Genomic DNA, 14,789 nt, shown 5'->3' with positions numbered 1-14,789 from the left:
TGAGATAATAACATGAACATTTATATGGATAAATTGCTTGTGTAGTGAGCGGCAGAAGCTTCATACTCAGTTTGTGATGGGAGGTGTGTTGTCAAAGACTAAATTTTGGGCTACATGAAAGGTTAGTAGTTGCTTGCTTAATGAAACCTGTATGATTTTATTTAAATGTAACAGAAATTTTATGTTTACCAATGAAGTGCAGAAGTTGCTAGATGTGAATAATACAAGTAGCAGTAGAAAAGCAAAACAAAAAGTGGGGTTGAAAAGTGACATGATTTTCAATGTCAAACCTTCATCTGATGGTCAGGTATGTATCTCCATACAATACATTCAAAATCTTCTGTCCACTTTTTGCATCTTTTGAAAGAAATTTAGATTTTGGAACCAATTAAACTTGTTTTTGTTTCAGTCAAACAAAGTTACATTTAACTTGACACCAGAGATGATTCACCAGGTATCTTCATGTTCATCTTTATTTGACGATGTTTTTTTTTCTTCTCTATTATTAATACATGAAAATGTTTCCTAGATTTTTGCTAAAAAACCAGCAGCGAGGAAGCCATATCTAGATTTTTGCTGAAAAACCTCTACACAATGTTTAGATTAAGCAATATATGTATGTGTGTCTTTGATTTTATGATGGAAATTAATCAAATAACATAAGCACTCTTTTATCTTTCTTAAACATCAGAAAATAACATATATGAAGCCACGTGGAAAGCAATAGTAAGAGCAATGAAGCCTTTTCTTCTTGTTGTTTTTCTTCAAGGTGGTTACCTACATGGGATTACTTCATTAACATATGGAGTTGATGTTCAGAAAATACGCCTGCTTAACATCCTACAGATGTCATTGACTTTCACCAATCAATACCTTAACACACCACAATGTCTTATCACTATTCATCTAATTCTCATTAATCCACTATTACATGTATTGAATGTCTCTTAATTATTTCCAAAATTCCCAATTATTGTCATCATTTCAGAGGATAGAAATTGGATACATTGCTGCAACACTGTGTGAAATTTGGATTCCCCATCAAACCTACAAGAAAGAACCATTCTTCCGGGTTTATATTTGGCACTGGTGAGAATTGATACTCTCAATCTTTTGTTAGATTTGTTGATTATTAACTTGTAATAATCTGATCTCTGATAAATTGGTTAAAGGGTTGTTTCTTTTTTACATAATGGGCTTAGCCCTTAATCTGGTTCTTTCTGACTTAATGTGGATAGAACAACTAAATGAGTTAAGCTAAATAACTTGGCTTGATGTATTAAGACACCAGCCCTTTACCTATTTACCCTTCTTTTTTCCTCCCAACTTAATGGTAAGCAAATAAACATGTTGACTTGGTCAATAAAAAAGAAGTCCTAAAGATTTTATTGGCTAGTAAATACCCTTTGAAACTAAGTCTATTATTGGTGTATGTGTGGTGTAATTTTGTTGTTGGCCATCTACATGGGATTGACATATGGATTGTACGTTGCAGATTGGCAATTCAAGGACTTGCATTCATTATCTTCATTAATTTTTGAAAATGGAAGTACAATCCGTACTATATGACCCAGCTCTCTTATCCTATTTGATTAAACCCATTATATAATTATTAGTATTATATTTTTAAATAAATCATATCTTGACTATAGGTGACATGTTCCATTAGAGGTGATCTTAGGTCTGCTTGCAATGCTGCTGGTATGATAGACAGATATATTCTTGGCACTGATCATTTATATCAAAAGCCTGCTTACAGAAACCTCAAGGTATATATATTATGAAATTCATATATTATATATATGTATTGTGTATAATATTATATAATTTACATACAGGAATGTAATATATCTAAAAGTGGTCAAGTTTCAAAATCTGCACCTTCATGGTGCTATGCCCCTTTTGAACCCGAAGGCATCTTAAGGTTAATTGTTTATCTTTCAATTTTAACATCTACATGAAATTGCACACAGGAATGTAATATATCTAATTATTTAAACTTGTGAATTCAAAATCAGTTGTTTAAAATTCGATTGAATCTTGTATAGCTAATGAACGACATAGTTGGAATGCAGTTCCTTAACAACTTCTTTGGCCTGCATAATTGGTATTCAATATGGTCATATTTTGATCGAATTATAGGTGTGAATTTCATTTATATTTTACAGTATTTTCCTTGGTCAAATCTTGGTTGACCGAATTTGTTGCAAGGGCATAAAGATCGAGTTTGTAACTGGTCCCTCCTCTCAGTTTCATTTCTAATTCTTGGATCCATACTTGCTCTCATAGGTACATATATATATATATATATATATATATATATATATATATATATATATATAAACATTAAATCTTTGTAGTTTTTTTCAAGTTTTTTGCAGATATACAAGTGTTGCATTTTTCATTTCAATTGTTAGTTGTTCTACTAATGATGGAAAGCTGCTAATAAAGGAAATGGAAGAAGCTGCATGAAATAGAGTTTTTATATGAAACACAGAGTAGATTAAATGAATGCAAATTTATATACTTTAAGAAATAGAATTGTATGACATTAAATTTTATGCAATGGATTGTATTTTTTGTATATGGTATTTTATTTCTATTATGATACATTAAATGCAAATTTAATTTAAAAATTAATAAAGATATAAATTTATTTTTTTAAACATTTAAATTTACGATGCGCAAAAATGTGTGTCATCTTCATTTATGACATGGCCTTTCTTGACAGGGGTTTTAATGATACGCATTGCGTGTCATAAATGCGCGTCGTAAATGATGGGTTTTGGCTATAAGAACATCCTATGTGCTCATACAAACCCTAATGCTTGGATCTAGGTTTCTCTATTGTACATGCAATTTATCCAAGACTATAAACCCTATATCTAGCATATGATAATCAATATAACATATAATTAGGGTTTAGATCATATCTTGATTGTTATGTAGCAATAACAATCTCAAATCCTCCTTGTATTGACTTTAGAAAGCTTAGAGTCACAAATGTCACTCCTCTAATGGTTCACAAACACCAAGAACAAGAGAATGAAGAGGAGAAGAGAAGGAGGCTTTCAAAAACGTGTGGAAACCCTAGACCATTAGTTCACCACCTTTTTTTTAGCATAAGGGTTCTATATATAGTGAGGCTATTAGGGTTATCTAACAAGGAAACCCTAATTTTGATGTTTAAGCCCTAAGCAACCCATGGACTCCTTTCCTTAAAGGCCTTGGACGATTTCCAATGGGTTTCCCCATAGAATTCGTCTAACCTTATAATATAAGGCAATCCATAGCCCAATTGCAATTATCTTATAATTACAATTTCAGTCCCTTAAGTTTAATTAATCTCTTTTAGCCACAAACTTAATTCTTATTAATTCTTGACTAATATTAATTAAACTATATGATTTCTCCTTTAATATATTATTCTCATAATATATTAATAAATCATATTTAATCCTTTCTCTCCATAATTCATCCTATCAAGTTGCTTTGGTGAAGGCAACCCCAAAGGACCATGCACCATCGGGTCAAGTACATACCAAAATAGTTATGGACTTAGACACTAATCCAACAGTCTCCCACTTGGATAAGTCTAATAACTATTCTGCGTATGACTTTAGATCCTGATCTGCAATCGTAGCTTTCCAAAGCCGCTGTCAACTTTGATCCTATCAGATACGCGTGTCCTTTAGATAAGGGGCAATATATTCCTCCATTCTAGATATCGTAAAAGACATGATTTCTAATCATTCTCTCTATACTATTTCTCGACTTCCGATTTATGACGACAGACTAATTGAACAAATCAAATTAGCCCTAGCCCGGCCGAGCATTTACGTTTGTCATCACTAAATCATCGAGGGGCCCAAAGATATCGCTTTTATCCTACTTTGGATAAAAGGAACGGATAAACTTTGATTCAATGCTCGCTTGTACTTACTCACCGAATCACACACAACAATATGTTTTATGACACCAAGTTACTGGTGCGTTTACATATTATCAATGTGCAACCGATTTGCAAGATACAACTCACACATCTCGATTTCAAGAATATAAGATGTTATTGTCTCACCATCACTTGTGATACAATTCATGAAGTGATCCAAGTGAGCGTGGGTTTAATCCAATGCTCAAATCATATTCATAAGCACTCATGAACGTTGCAGCAAACATTTGCTTATGTCTAATACTCTTTAGACAATTCACACACCAATTCACGACAGTCTTTATTCATACCTACTTCCAACATATGAACGACTGTGGCCCGTTCGAATAATTTGACTGTTCTCAACCAATTAAATTATTCAGAAAGTCAAAACATGCAAAGTGAAACACAAGAATAATACTAATCCCATATGGCCTCAAACCTTTGAGCATAAATAAAACACCTTTTATTTATCACCATATCGATTACTCATTATTTGTTGTTTCGGGTAATCAACTTTTTACTTGAATTATTACAACACTTGTCTCATGCTCTTAGCATGCACACAATGTTTACCTATGGTTCTTACTTTGTGAAATAGATCAAATGAACACATTTCCAATCATACTCATTTCACAACTCCCAATCCTTTTCACAAGTGAAAGAATATCAAATTCTTGTCACTTATGGAATATGCTAGATTCTAACATTTTATGCAATGATCCTCTTGTAATGTCACTGCACTAAAATCACAATGACTATTGCCAATGAAATTACAAAGTCCTATATCGGAGATTGTTACAAGACAATTCCTTAAATATGATGTCTCTCACTCAAAGTACATTCCTTTGAACATCCTTTTGCATAAAAGTTTCTAATCTAGACATAGATTTTCAATATTCAATTCCCAATATGGAAAACTTTCCATACTTACCATATGACAACTCATTCTCAATAGAATCTTATCTATTCATAATAATGTCGATATGGTCCATCCAATACTATACTTCCAACTACTCACAAGCGACCAATCCTAGGTGAACTTTGGATTGTCCTTTGATAGTTGTTTAATTATCTTAGTCAAAACCGATTCTTGTCCTTTTTCCCTCTAAATGCGCTAGACAATTGGAAAATTTTAGAATGATCAAATATTATAGCATTTACAATCGATCCTATACCCGAAGCGTATGGGACACAATGCATAATGTCTTACATAAAGATTTGATATTTTATCAATCTTCTGCCGTAATATTTTATGTGCTACGTTCTCAAAATTCGAACTATGAAGAGGAATGTCGTAATCATAATCGAAATTTGAGAACACACTATGTTTCCTTGACTAAATTATTAACATTCCACAACCTAAGCCTTTAGATTTGAAATGAAGCATAATATTCTCTCCCTTCATTATAGCAAAACAACTATTCAACCTTTACAACTTTGCAAAGTATGACTTTTGTTTTTCTGTAATTAATATCGCTAACTTGCAATACTTTCCATAATAATCATGCAATCATAACATTTATTCTCCCACTATCATGATAATTATTATAAACATAACACTTATGCTCCCACTAGCTTTGACATGTATTCAGAAACTAGCTTAACTTCCAGAAAAACAATACTTATTGAATTTCTTAAGTTCATGTTTCTAATACCTAATGCTTTGATAATCCTTTATCTAAGCTTATACACCTTTCCCTTAGATAGCTCATATGTGTGTCTAATATTCAGACTAATTGCCAAATCTCACAATTCGAATCATGGAAAGGGATACCGTAACCATAATCGAATTCGAGAATCCAATTTTCACAGTCACTATCTTTTTAAAATCTCTCTTAGTGAAAGCATTTCCTCACAGTCATTTTCGTGAAGGAGGGAATCTTATGACACTTAGATTTTAATGGTGTATGTGTTCCTATCCTTGTGAATTTGTCAAAACCAAAGTTTACGACAAATTCAAACTCATATGCACCGAACTTTCTTAATCTTGACTTCTTGCCTTATGGTAACACAGCTGCCCACCATGTCTTCCAAGTAGTTAAGCAGCTCACCCTTTCCTATCAATGTACTTTCCATTGATCAAGGTGCCTGCCTTTTATGCGTTCAAATGAGAACTCGTAGAACTCACATGCATAATTAACTCAATTGGAATGGCATAGAAACAAAATAGTGTCAACACGATAGGTTGTAAACCTCAACTCGTGTGCTAGTGATGATTGATAAGGTTTATTTTGATTTATTCTTGAAACCTTTCATGACCATTAAGACTCCCACTGACTCCTTGACATATAAGATTCTCTTGTCAATAAACATTTCTTGACAAACAAATATTCAAGAGTTAGTGTAGTTTTTATCAAAACACTTCATAAATTGGTCCTAGTTGGTGTAACACCGAAAATTTTCAAAATAATTTTTCGTTTTCAAAATCACATAATGTATCACATCACAATTTCAAATCCATAATCAATATTGTTTTCAAAACAAATCCCAAGATCTCTACACATAATAAACTCCATCGGTGTGTGTATGTGTCAAGTCGTCGCCTTCCCACGGTCCTCGCTGGTACCTGAGACATCAAAAACAACAACTGTAAGCATAAATGCTTAGTGAGTTCCCAAAATACCACATACCACAAATACGCCACTCAAGGCTAAATCCGACCCTCCGGTCTAGATGTCTCAGCGGGACCCTCCAGTCCCGCAGCTCGTCGGACCCTCCGGTCCAGTCACAGCTCATTGGGCCCTCTGGCCCGGTCAGAATTGTTGGGCCCTCCGGCCCGGTCTATATAATCATACAGCATACAAATAACACATAGCACGAAATCTCTAAGACAACACATAATCTCATACATAGCACATAAGACCCTCTAGTCAACTCGAAATACCACTCAAGTTAATGTATAGTGAGAAGACTCACCTCGCGTATCTCGGTAACTCGTAAATCTCATAACCACTAGTGCTCGATCTCCCGAGCTATCGTCCTCCTACAACACAAGCATATTTCTACTTAATACTACCTTGACTCTGGCTGACTAATACCACGAAGTCAAACCAATCAACTCTGGTGAACGGTCGACCCGACTCACCGAGTCTGGCGTGGACTCGTCGAGTCCCTACGGGAACCCGGTCCCTCTGAATCTCTTCCGACTCACCGAGTCACTCACCCGACTCGGTTACTCAACCCCTGGTTCGTAATCACTGAACAACTCGCACCCACTCGCCAAGTCTGGGAATGGACTCGGCGAGTGTATTCCATGCACAACCCCAAACGACCTTCTGAGGTCAGATCCGCTTCACTAACTCATAGATCTAGTCTCCTTAAGCTTATTGACCACGTAAAGTCCAAGTCTTGGTGCTCATTAAGCATCGAATAGCTCATGAATGGTGTTTTTGTTGGAATAGTGTCTAAGGCTGCAACTATATAGGCAAGTATTTGACCCGATTGTGCATGGTCCTTTTGGGTTGCCTTCACCATAGCAACTTGATAGGATGATTTATTATGAGAGAATAAATATTATTAATATATTATCAGAATAATATAAGGAATAATATTGTTATAAGTCATAAATTTGGTGACTTAAAGAGATTAATTAAACAAAAGGGTATAAACTGTCAATTGTTTGATAGTTACACTTTAGACTGTAAATCCTTATTGGATGAAGGGTGGACGGGTTCTAGGGCTAGGGATAGCCTCAAATCGTCCAATGCTTATCTAAGGAAAGGATTTGGATTGCTTTAAGGAAAGATTATCCAACTAGGGTTTAAGGTGAAACCCTTAAGGAGTCTACAAGTATAAATACACCCCATGGCCAAGGGAAATCGGCATCTCATCTCAAGTAGAGATCCCCTGGCCGATTTCTTCCTAACCTCTCTCTCACATCACCCTCCTTTGCAAGTTGGTGTTTGTAAGCCATTAGAGGAGTGACAATTGTGACTCTAGAGCTCCAAGACAACAAGATCAAACAAGAGATTCAAAGGTAAACTTCTAGATCTGATTTTGTATTGTTCTTATACCTAATTAGTTATTAGAAGTCTTGGATTCAAAGCATGTTTAATTAGAAAGCCTAGATCCAAGCATTAGGGTTTTGCATGCGCACATAGGAAAGTTCTTATGGCTAAAACCCATCAGTGGTATCAAAGCCTAGATTGGTTTCTATTAAATTGTTGCTTGTTTGTTTGAAACTTGTTTGCAAAATTCAAATTTTGTGTTTCTGTGTCATGAACTCGACGAGTCCCATGGTGGACTCGACGAGTTGGCCTGACTCGACGAGTCCAATTGGGAACTCGACGAGTTCCAGCGTCAGGAAGGGCCAGATTCGGGATTTTTTCATATTTATCTTACGGAAACTTGCCTTTATCATATTAGATCAACCTTAATCTGATTTTCTGATATATATATATATATATATATATATATATATATATATATATATATATATATATATATATATATATATATTTATATATATGACTATAATCTTGATCTAATTAAAGATATTTATCAACTAATAAAATATTTAATTTCCTTATGTGATAATTAATTAATTATTTTGATTAAATTGGAAATTATCTTACAAGAAATCATTAAATAAATCAAATATGGATAATTATGGAATTAATTGTTAATAAAGATTATTTGTTATTTGATCCTCCATGTTTTAAATGTTTAAAACTTGTCCTCAAGTTTTGAAATTTATGTTTTGTGATTAAAAGTTTTAATTTAGACAATTTAAATTTCAAACCCTAGATTTTTAAAAGTTTAAAATACAACCCTATACTAATATAATATTACAAGATTTATATATATATATATATATATATATATATATATATATATATATATATATATATGTGTGTGTGTGTGTGTGTGTGTGTGTGTATAACTAAAATGCTAGTCTTACCGTTAGTAGGCCTTATTCACGAAGCCGATCTATAAGGTGGGTATAAGGTTGCGGCCTATAAAATGGTGCTTAATGGGTGTACACTCACACCCACCGCTTGCTTGATCGGTGGAGGGTCGTTAGCCGAACGGGTAGGGTAGGGCAACCTCATCCTCTCATTAAAAGTATAATATGAAATACAAAGTAACTACATTTTTTTAAAATTTCCCAATCTTAGTTACTTTAGGAAAAGTGAATTGATGCAATCCCATGAAATTACACTTTGCACCCTTGCTAAGAAGTTAGTGGAGCGTGTGTGGTTTACCGGCACACTAATTGGTTCTAAGCAAAGGTGGCAAAGGGTGATTCATTGTTTATCATAGTTCGATGGACCGTGTGTGGTTTACCGGCTCATCGAATAGGTGATCGTTACAATGAAGGCACCATGTGAATTTGCATGGTAATTCACACCCGCTTTGTGATCCTCGGTATCCCGGTCACAAACAAGAGGGGCATATCGAGATTTAAACATGTCATTGAATAGTTTCAATGAATCTCATCCGAACCTAGGGATTCTCAATACATTTAGGACTTAAAGTTATGTTTTATGGTGGAGAATTAGTGAATCGTCATTCACTTACCTTCATATTATTTGCATGTTAGATTACGGCATCCCTTTTCTAATATGTAAATATTGTTGTTGGATCCTAGCCCTAATTTTTCTTATTGGGTGATAATTAGGGATTCATATTCTAATCTATTTTTGTCCTTTCTATTTGTAGATGTCGAACGCAAACAACGCTGCTGCTAGTTCTTTCACATTGATGAGCCTTTGTCAAAAGGCCACTTTCGATGGGACGAACTTTAGCGAATGGATAAAATACATTCGCACCATTGCTCGCTATGAGGATAAGGAGTATGTCCTCGATGAGAAGCTCGAGAAAATCAACCCTGAAATCGCTACTCCGGCTGAAATGACCGCTTTTGAAACTCATGAGCGCGATGCAACGAAGGTACATTGCATCATGATAGCCACCATGAACTCCGAATTCCAAAAGTCTTATGAGGACATGTACCCGTACGAGATGCATCAAGACTTATTGGAGAGATACCACAAAAACGCGAGACAAGAGCGTTATGAGATTTTCACTAACATGATTTCCACTAAGATGGGTCATGGAGAGTCTCTTACCGTGCACCTGCAAAAGATGCAAAGGTATGCCGACCGTCTTCGCAAGTTAAATGTTGACTTTGGGGAAGATTTGGCGATCGACATGGTGCTTCACTCTTTGCCTCCGAGCTACAATCAATTTAGGATGACCTACCATATGAACAAAGACGAGGTCACCCTAAGCAAACTCCAAGGTCTCTTGAGGGTCGCTGAGAGCAACTTCAAGGACAAGTCTGTTGCACCAACTCCCAATCCGCCCGTTGCTCCTGTCTTGGCTATTGGACAAGGAAAGGGAAAGAAGAGGAAGGCTTCGTCTAAGAACTATCATAAGGTTAAAGCCCGAGATGGTGCCTCTTCTAGTGGGACCAAAGTTGATCCTGCTAAACCCTGCCCTAACCCGAAGGAGGCAGAGTGCCACCACTGCCACAAGATAGGACATTGGAAGAGAAGCTGCCCAGAGTACCTGCAAGCCATCAAGGAAGGAAATATCAAGCCGTCTTTCGCAGGTATATACACAATCAAATCTAATGATTCATCTCATGCTATTTCTTGGGTTCTTGATACCGGTTGTGGTTACCACATTTGTTCTAATGTGCAGGGACTAAGAAGAAATACGGATGTGGAGGCTGGAAGAATAAATCTAATCATGGGGAACAGAAGATCGTCGCCTGTGACCAAGATTGGAGTGTATTCTTTAGTACTTAGGAATGGTTTAAGTTTAGATTCGAACAATTGTTGCTATTCGCCAGAAATGGCTAGAAACATCATTTCATTTCATGGTTTGTTTAGACAAGGTTTTAGATTTTCTTTTAATAATGAGAATGGTGCTATTTTAGCCTATCTAAATGGTTTCTTTTATTTTGAAGCTATACCATGTAATGGAATATATGAAACTGTTATGATTGTTGATAACTTGGGAAATGATGTTTTGAACATAGATTCTTCCAATAGTATGGATAGAGCATCATTGTGGCATTGTCGTCTTGGACATGTCAACAAGAAACGCATAGCCCAACTCCAAAAGAATGGAGTGTTGGAGTCATTCGACCTTAGGGAAGACGACACATGCGAATCTTGTTTACTTGGAAAGATGACTAAGTCACCCTTCACAAGTACGTGTGAAAGGGGTGAGGGTCTATTGGACCTAATACATACCGATGTATGTGGACCGTTTATATCAACCACGAAGGATGGGAACCGCTTCTACGTGACTTTTACCGATGACTATAGTAGATATGGGTATGTCTACTTAATCAAGCAAAAGTCAGAAACTTTTGAAAAGTTCAAAGAGTTCAAGAATGAAGTGGAGAATCAATTGGGCAGGAAAATCAAGATGCTTCGATCCGATCGAGGAGGAGAGTACCTAAGTCTTGAATTCCACGATTATCTCAAGGAGTGTGGAATAGTTTCACAATTGACGCCACCTAGGATACCACAATTGAATGGTGTGGCAGAAAGGCGTAATCGAACCTTATTGGATATGGTTCGCTCTATGATGAGTCGTGCTTCACTACCTATCTCTTTTTGGGGGTATGCCTTAGAGACTGCCGCCCATATCCTTAACCGAGTCCCTACTAAAAAGGTTGCCAAAACACCTCACGAGATGTGGACAGGGAAAGCTCCCTCGTTGGCACATATCAAGGTTTGGGGTTGCGAGGCTTTCGTAAGACGAGATACTCACGACAAGCTCGAACCTCGAAGTGAGCGATGTATTTTCATCGGCTACCCGCAGAAATCCTTTGGATATCTCTTCTATAGACCGAAGGACAATGTTGTCATTGTTGCGAGGAGAGGAGTTTTCCGAGAGCGAGAACTCATAAGCCAAGGAGACAGTGGGAGGCAAATCGAGCTTGAAGAGATTCAAGAGTCGATAGATGAAGGAACCTCTACCGTTGGCACTCAACCCGAGGAGGAAACTCCGGTTGAACCGATTGACGATTCCTTACCTCTTAGACGTTCCGATAGAGTTAGAGTTCTACCCCAGTTTTATGGTTTTCATATTACTACCGAAGGGGACACGTATATTAGTGATGGTACACTAATAAATCTTGATGAACCTAATAGCTATAAGGAAATCATGGTAGGCCGGGAGTCTGCAAAATGGAAAGAGGCAATGGATAGCGAGATCCAATCCATGTGTGATAACCAAGTTTGGAATTTGGTTGATAATGTACCCGGACGTAAGACCGTTGGGTGCAAATGGATCTTCAAGAAGAAGACCGACGTGGATGGAAACGTACACACAATTGCGAAGATAAAATCTAATGGTTGCGAAGGGCTTTCCTCAAACTCCCAGAGTTGACTATGATGAGACCTTCTCACCAATTGCAAAGATAAAATCTATTAGAGTGATGCTAGCGATTGCCGCATTTCATGATTATGAGATTTGGCAAATGGATCTCAAGACCGCTTTCCTTAACGGAAAGTTGGCTGAGGATGTTTTCATGGCTCAGCCAGAGGGGTTTGTGGATCCGAAGCATCTGAATAGAGTGTGTAAGCTTGAGAAGTCCATTTATGGACTTAAGCAAGCGTCTCGCAGATGGAATCTTTGCTTCGATGAGAAAGTCAAAGAGTTTGGATTTGTACGAAGCGAAGATGAATCGTGTGTATATGTCAAAGCCAGTGGGAGTATAGTAAGCTTCCTCGTTCTATATGTCGATGACATATTGCTCATAGGAAATGACATCCCGACTCTGCAGGAGGTTAAGTCCTGGCTCGGGAAGTGCTTCACTATGAAGGACCTCGGAGAGGCTTCCTATATTTTGGGAATAAGGATAGTAAGGGAGAGAAGTAAAAGACTAATAGGACTTAGTCAGAACACTTACTTAGAGAAGGTACTAAAACGTTTTAGTATGGAAAACTCAAAGAAGGGAGAATTACCGATACAAAGTAATGCCAAGTTGAGTAAGACTCAAAGTCCGAGTACCGAAGCTGAAATAGCATAAATGAGTCGAGTACCATACGCTTCCGCAGTTGGCTCAATCATGTACGCTATGACTTGTACTCGCCCTGATGTAGCCTTCGCTTTGAGCATGGTTAGTAGATATCAAGGGAACCCTGGCAGAGCCCATTGGATTGCGGTGAAGAATATCCTTAAGTACCTTCGGAGGACGAAGGAATGCTTCTTAGTCCTCGGGGGGTGATGAACTGAAGGTGCGAGGGTATAGTGACGCCAGTTTTCAGACCGACAGGGACAACTACCTTTCGCAGTCAGGCTGGGTCTTTACCCTGAATGGAGGAGCAGTGACATGGAAGAGTTCCAAGCAGGAAACCGTAGCTGATTCAACATGCGAATCAGAGTACATTGCAGCGAGCGAAGCATCAAAGGAGGCAATATGGCTGAAGAACTTCATCGGTGATCTTGGAGTTGTACCCGCCATAAAGGAGCCCATGGAGATTTTCTGTGATAACGAAGGAGCGGTTGCCTTGACCAAGGAACCGAGGGATCATGGTAGATCTAGACATATCGACAGAAAATACCACTTTATTAGACATCATGTAGAAGAAGGACAACTCATAGTAAAGAGGATATCATCGGAAGATAACCCAGCAGATCCGCTTACGAAGGGACTGAGTAGGGTTAAGCACTTGCAGCATGCTAGGAGTATTGGGCTAAAGGATGATATTAGCATAGATTAGATAGTATTAGAAACGTGTAATAGATAAATGTAATTAACATTTGATGATTAAATAAAGGAGTTTTATTTATGAGTAATGTTACTGTCTTATGTTAATTGTTTAACTATTGTTTCACTTTGCATGTTTTGACTTCCAGAATAATTGAATTTATTAAGAATAATCGAATTATTCAAATTGTCCACAATCGTTCATATGTTGGAAGTAGATATGAATGAAGACTGTCGTGAATTGGTGCGTAGATTGTCTAAATGGTTTTAGACATGGCAAAAGATTGTTGCGACGTTCATGAGTGATTATGAACTGGTTTTGAGCATTGGAACAAACCCGTGCTTGCTGGAATCACCTTATGGAATATGATATATAAAAGGGTGATCGCAAGACGATAATATCATATAGTCTTAAAACCTAGATATATGGTTTTTTATTTATTAATTGATTGTACATTGATAATGCGAAAACGCATCAGTAACTCGGTGTTATAAAACGCATTGTTGTGTATAGTTGATTAATGAATAAGTAAACGCATATAAGTCGAAGTTTATCTGTAGCTTTTATCCTAAGAAGGTAAAAGCGATATCTCGGCCGCTCGATGATTTGATTTGACTTATGTGTCGGGCCCGGTCAGAACTGAATTGATGTGTTCGATTAAGTTCTATGTCGAATAAATCAGAGATCGAGAAACCTAAATGCTTGACTAATCATTCCATAGAATTGTCAGCATGATATCTAACAGAGGACTGTACAATCCCTTATCTAAAGGACAAGACTGATTAGATCAGAGTTTGACAGCGTCTTAGAGAGCTACGATTGCAAATCGAATTGTACTTGAGCATATAGTTACTAGACTTATCCAAGTGGGAGACTGTTGGAATAGTATCTAAGGCTGCAACTATATAGGCAAGTATTTGACCCGATTGTGCATGGTCCTTTTGGGTTGCCTTCACCATAGCAACTTGATAGGATGATTTATTATGAGAGAATAAATATTATTAATATATTATGAGAATAATATAAGGAATAATAATATTGTTATAAGTCATAAATTTGGTGACTTAAAGAGATTAATTAAATAAGAGGGTATAAACTGTCAATTGTTTGATAGTTACACTTTAGACTGTAAATCCTTATTGGATGAAGGGTGGACGGATTCTAGGGCTAGGGATAGC

General features: G+C 36.8%; 1 protein-coding gene and 1 long non-coding RNA gene across 2 annotated transcripts; both read left to right on the top strand.

Moving 5' to 3' along the window:
- The first annotated feature begins 200 nt into the window (after positions 1-200).
- LOC111913324 (uncharacterized) lies at positions 201-587 on the top strand. Its single transcript, XR_002857509.3, has 3 exons — positions 201-307; positions 410-454; positions 570-587. It is a non-coding gene; the product is annotated as an uncharacterized LOC111913324 (long non-coding RNA).
- A 956-nt stretch (positions 588-1,543) lies between these two features.
- Positions 1,544-2,446, top strand: LOC128132416 (uncharacterized). The gene is made up of 6 exons (XM_052768975.1): positions 1,544-1,549; positions 1,653-1,769; positions 1,839-1,924; positions 2,076-2,135; positions 2,204-2,289; positions 2,382-2,446. Exons 1-6 carry the CDS (start codon positions 1,544-1,546, stop codon positions 2,444-2,446), a joined length of 420 nt encoding a protein of 139 aa, XP_052624935.1.
- The last annotated feature ends 12,343 nt before the right edge of the window (positions 2,447-14,789 follow it).

Source organism: Lactuca sativa, chromosome 2 (genome assembly GCF_002870075.4).
Source record: "Lactuca sativa cultivar Salinas chromosome 2, Lsat_Salinas_v11, whole genome shotgun sequence".
Lineage (NCBI taxonomy): Eukaryota > Viridiplantae > Streptophyta > Magnoliopsida > Asterales > Asteraceae > Lactuca > Lactuca sativa.
This window is presented reverse-complemented; position numbering and strand designations above follow the sequence as displayed.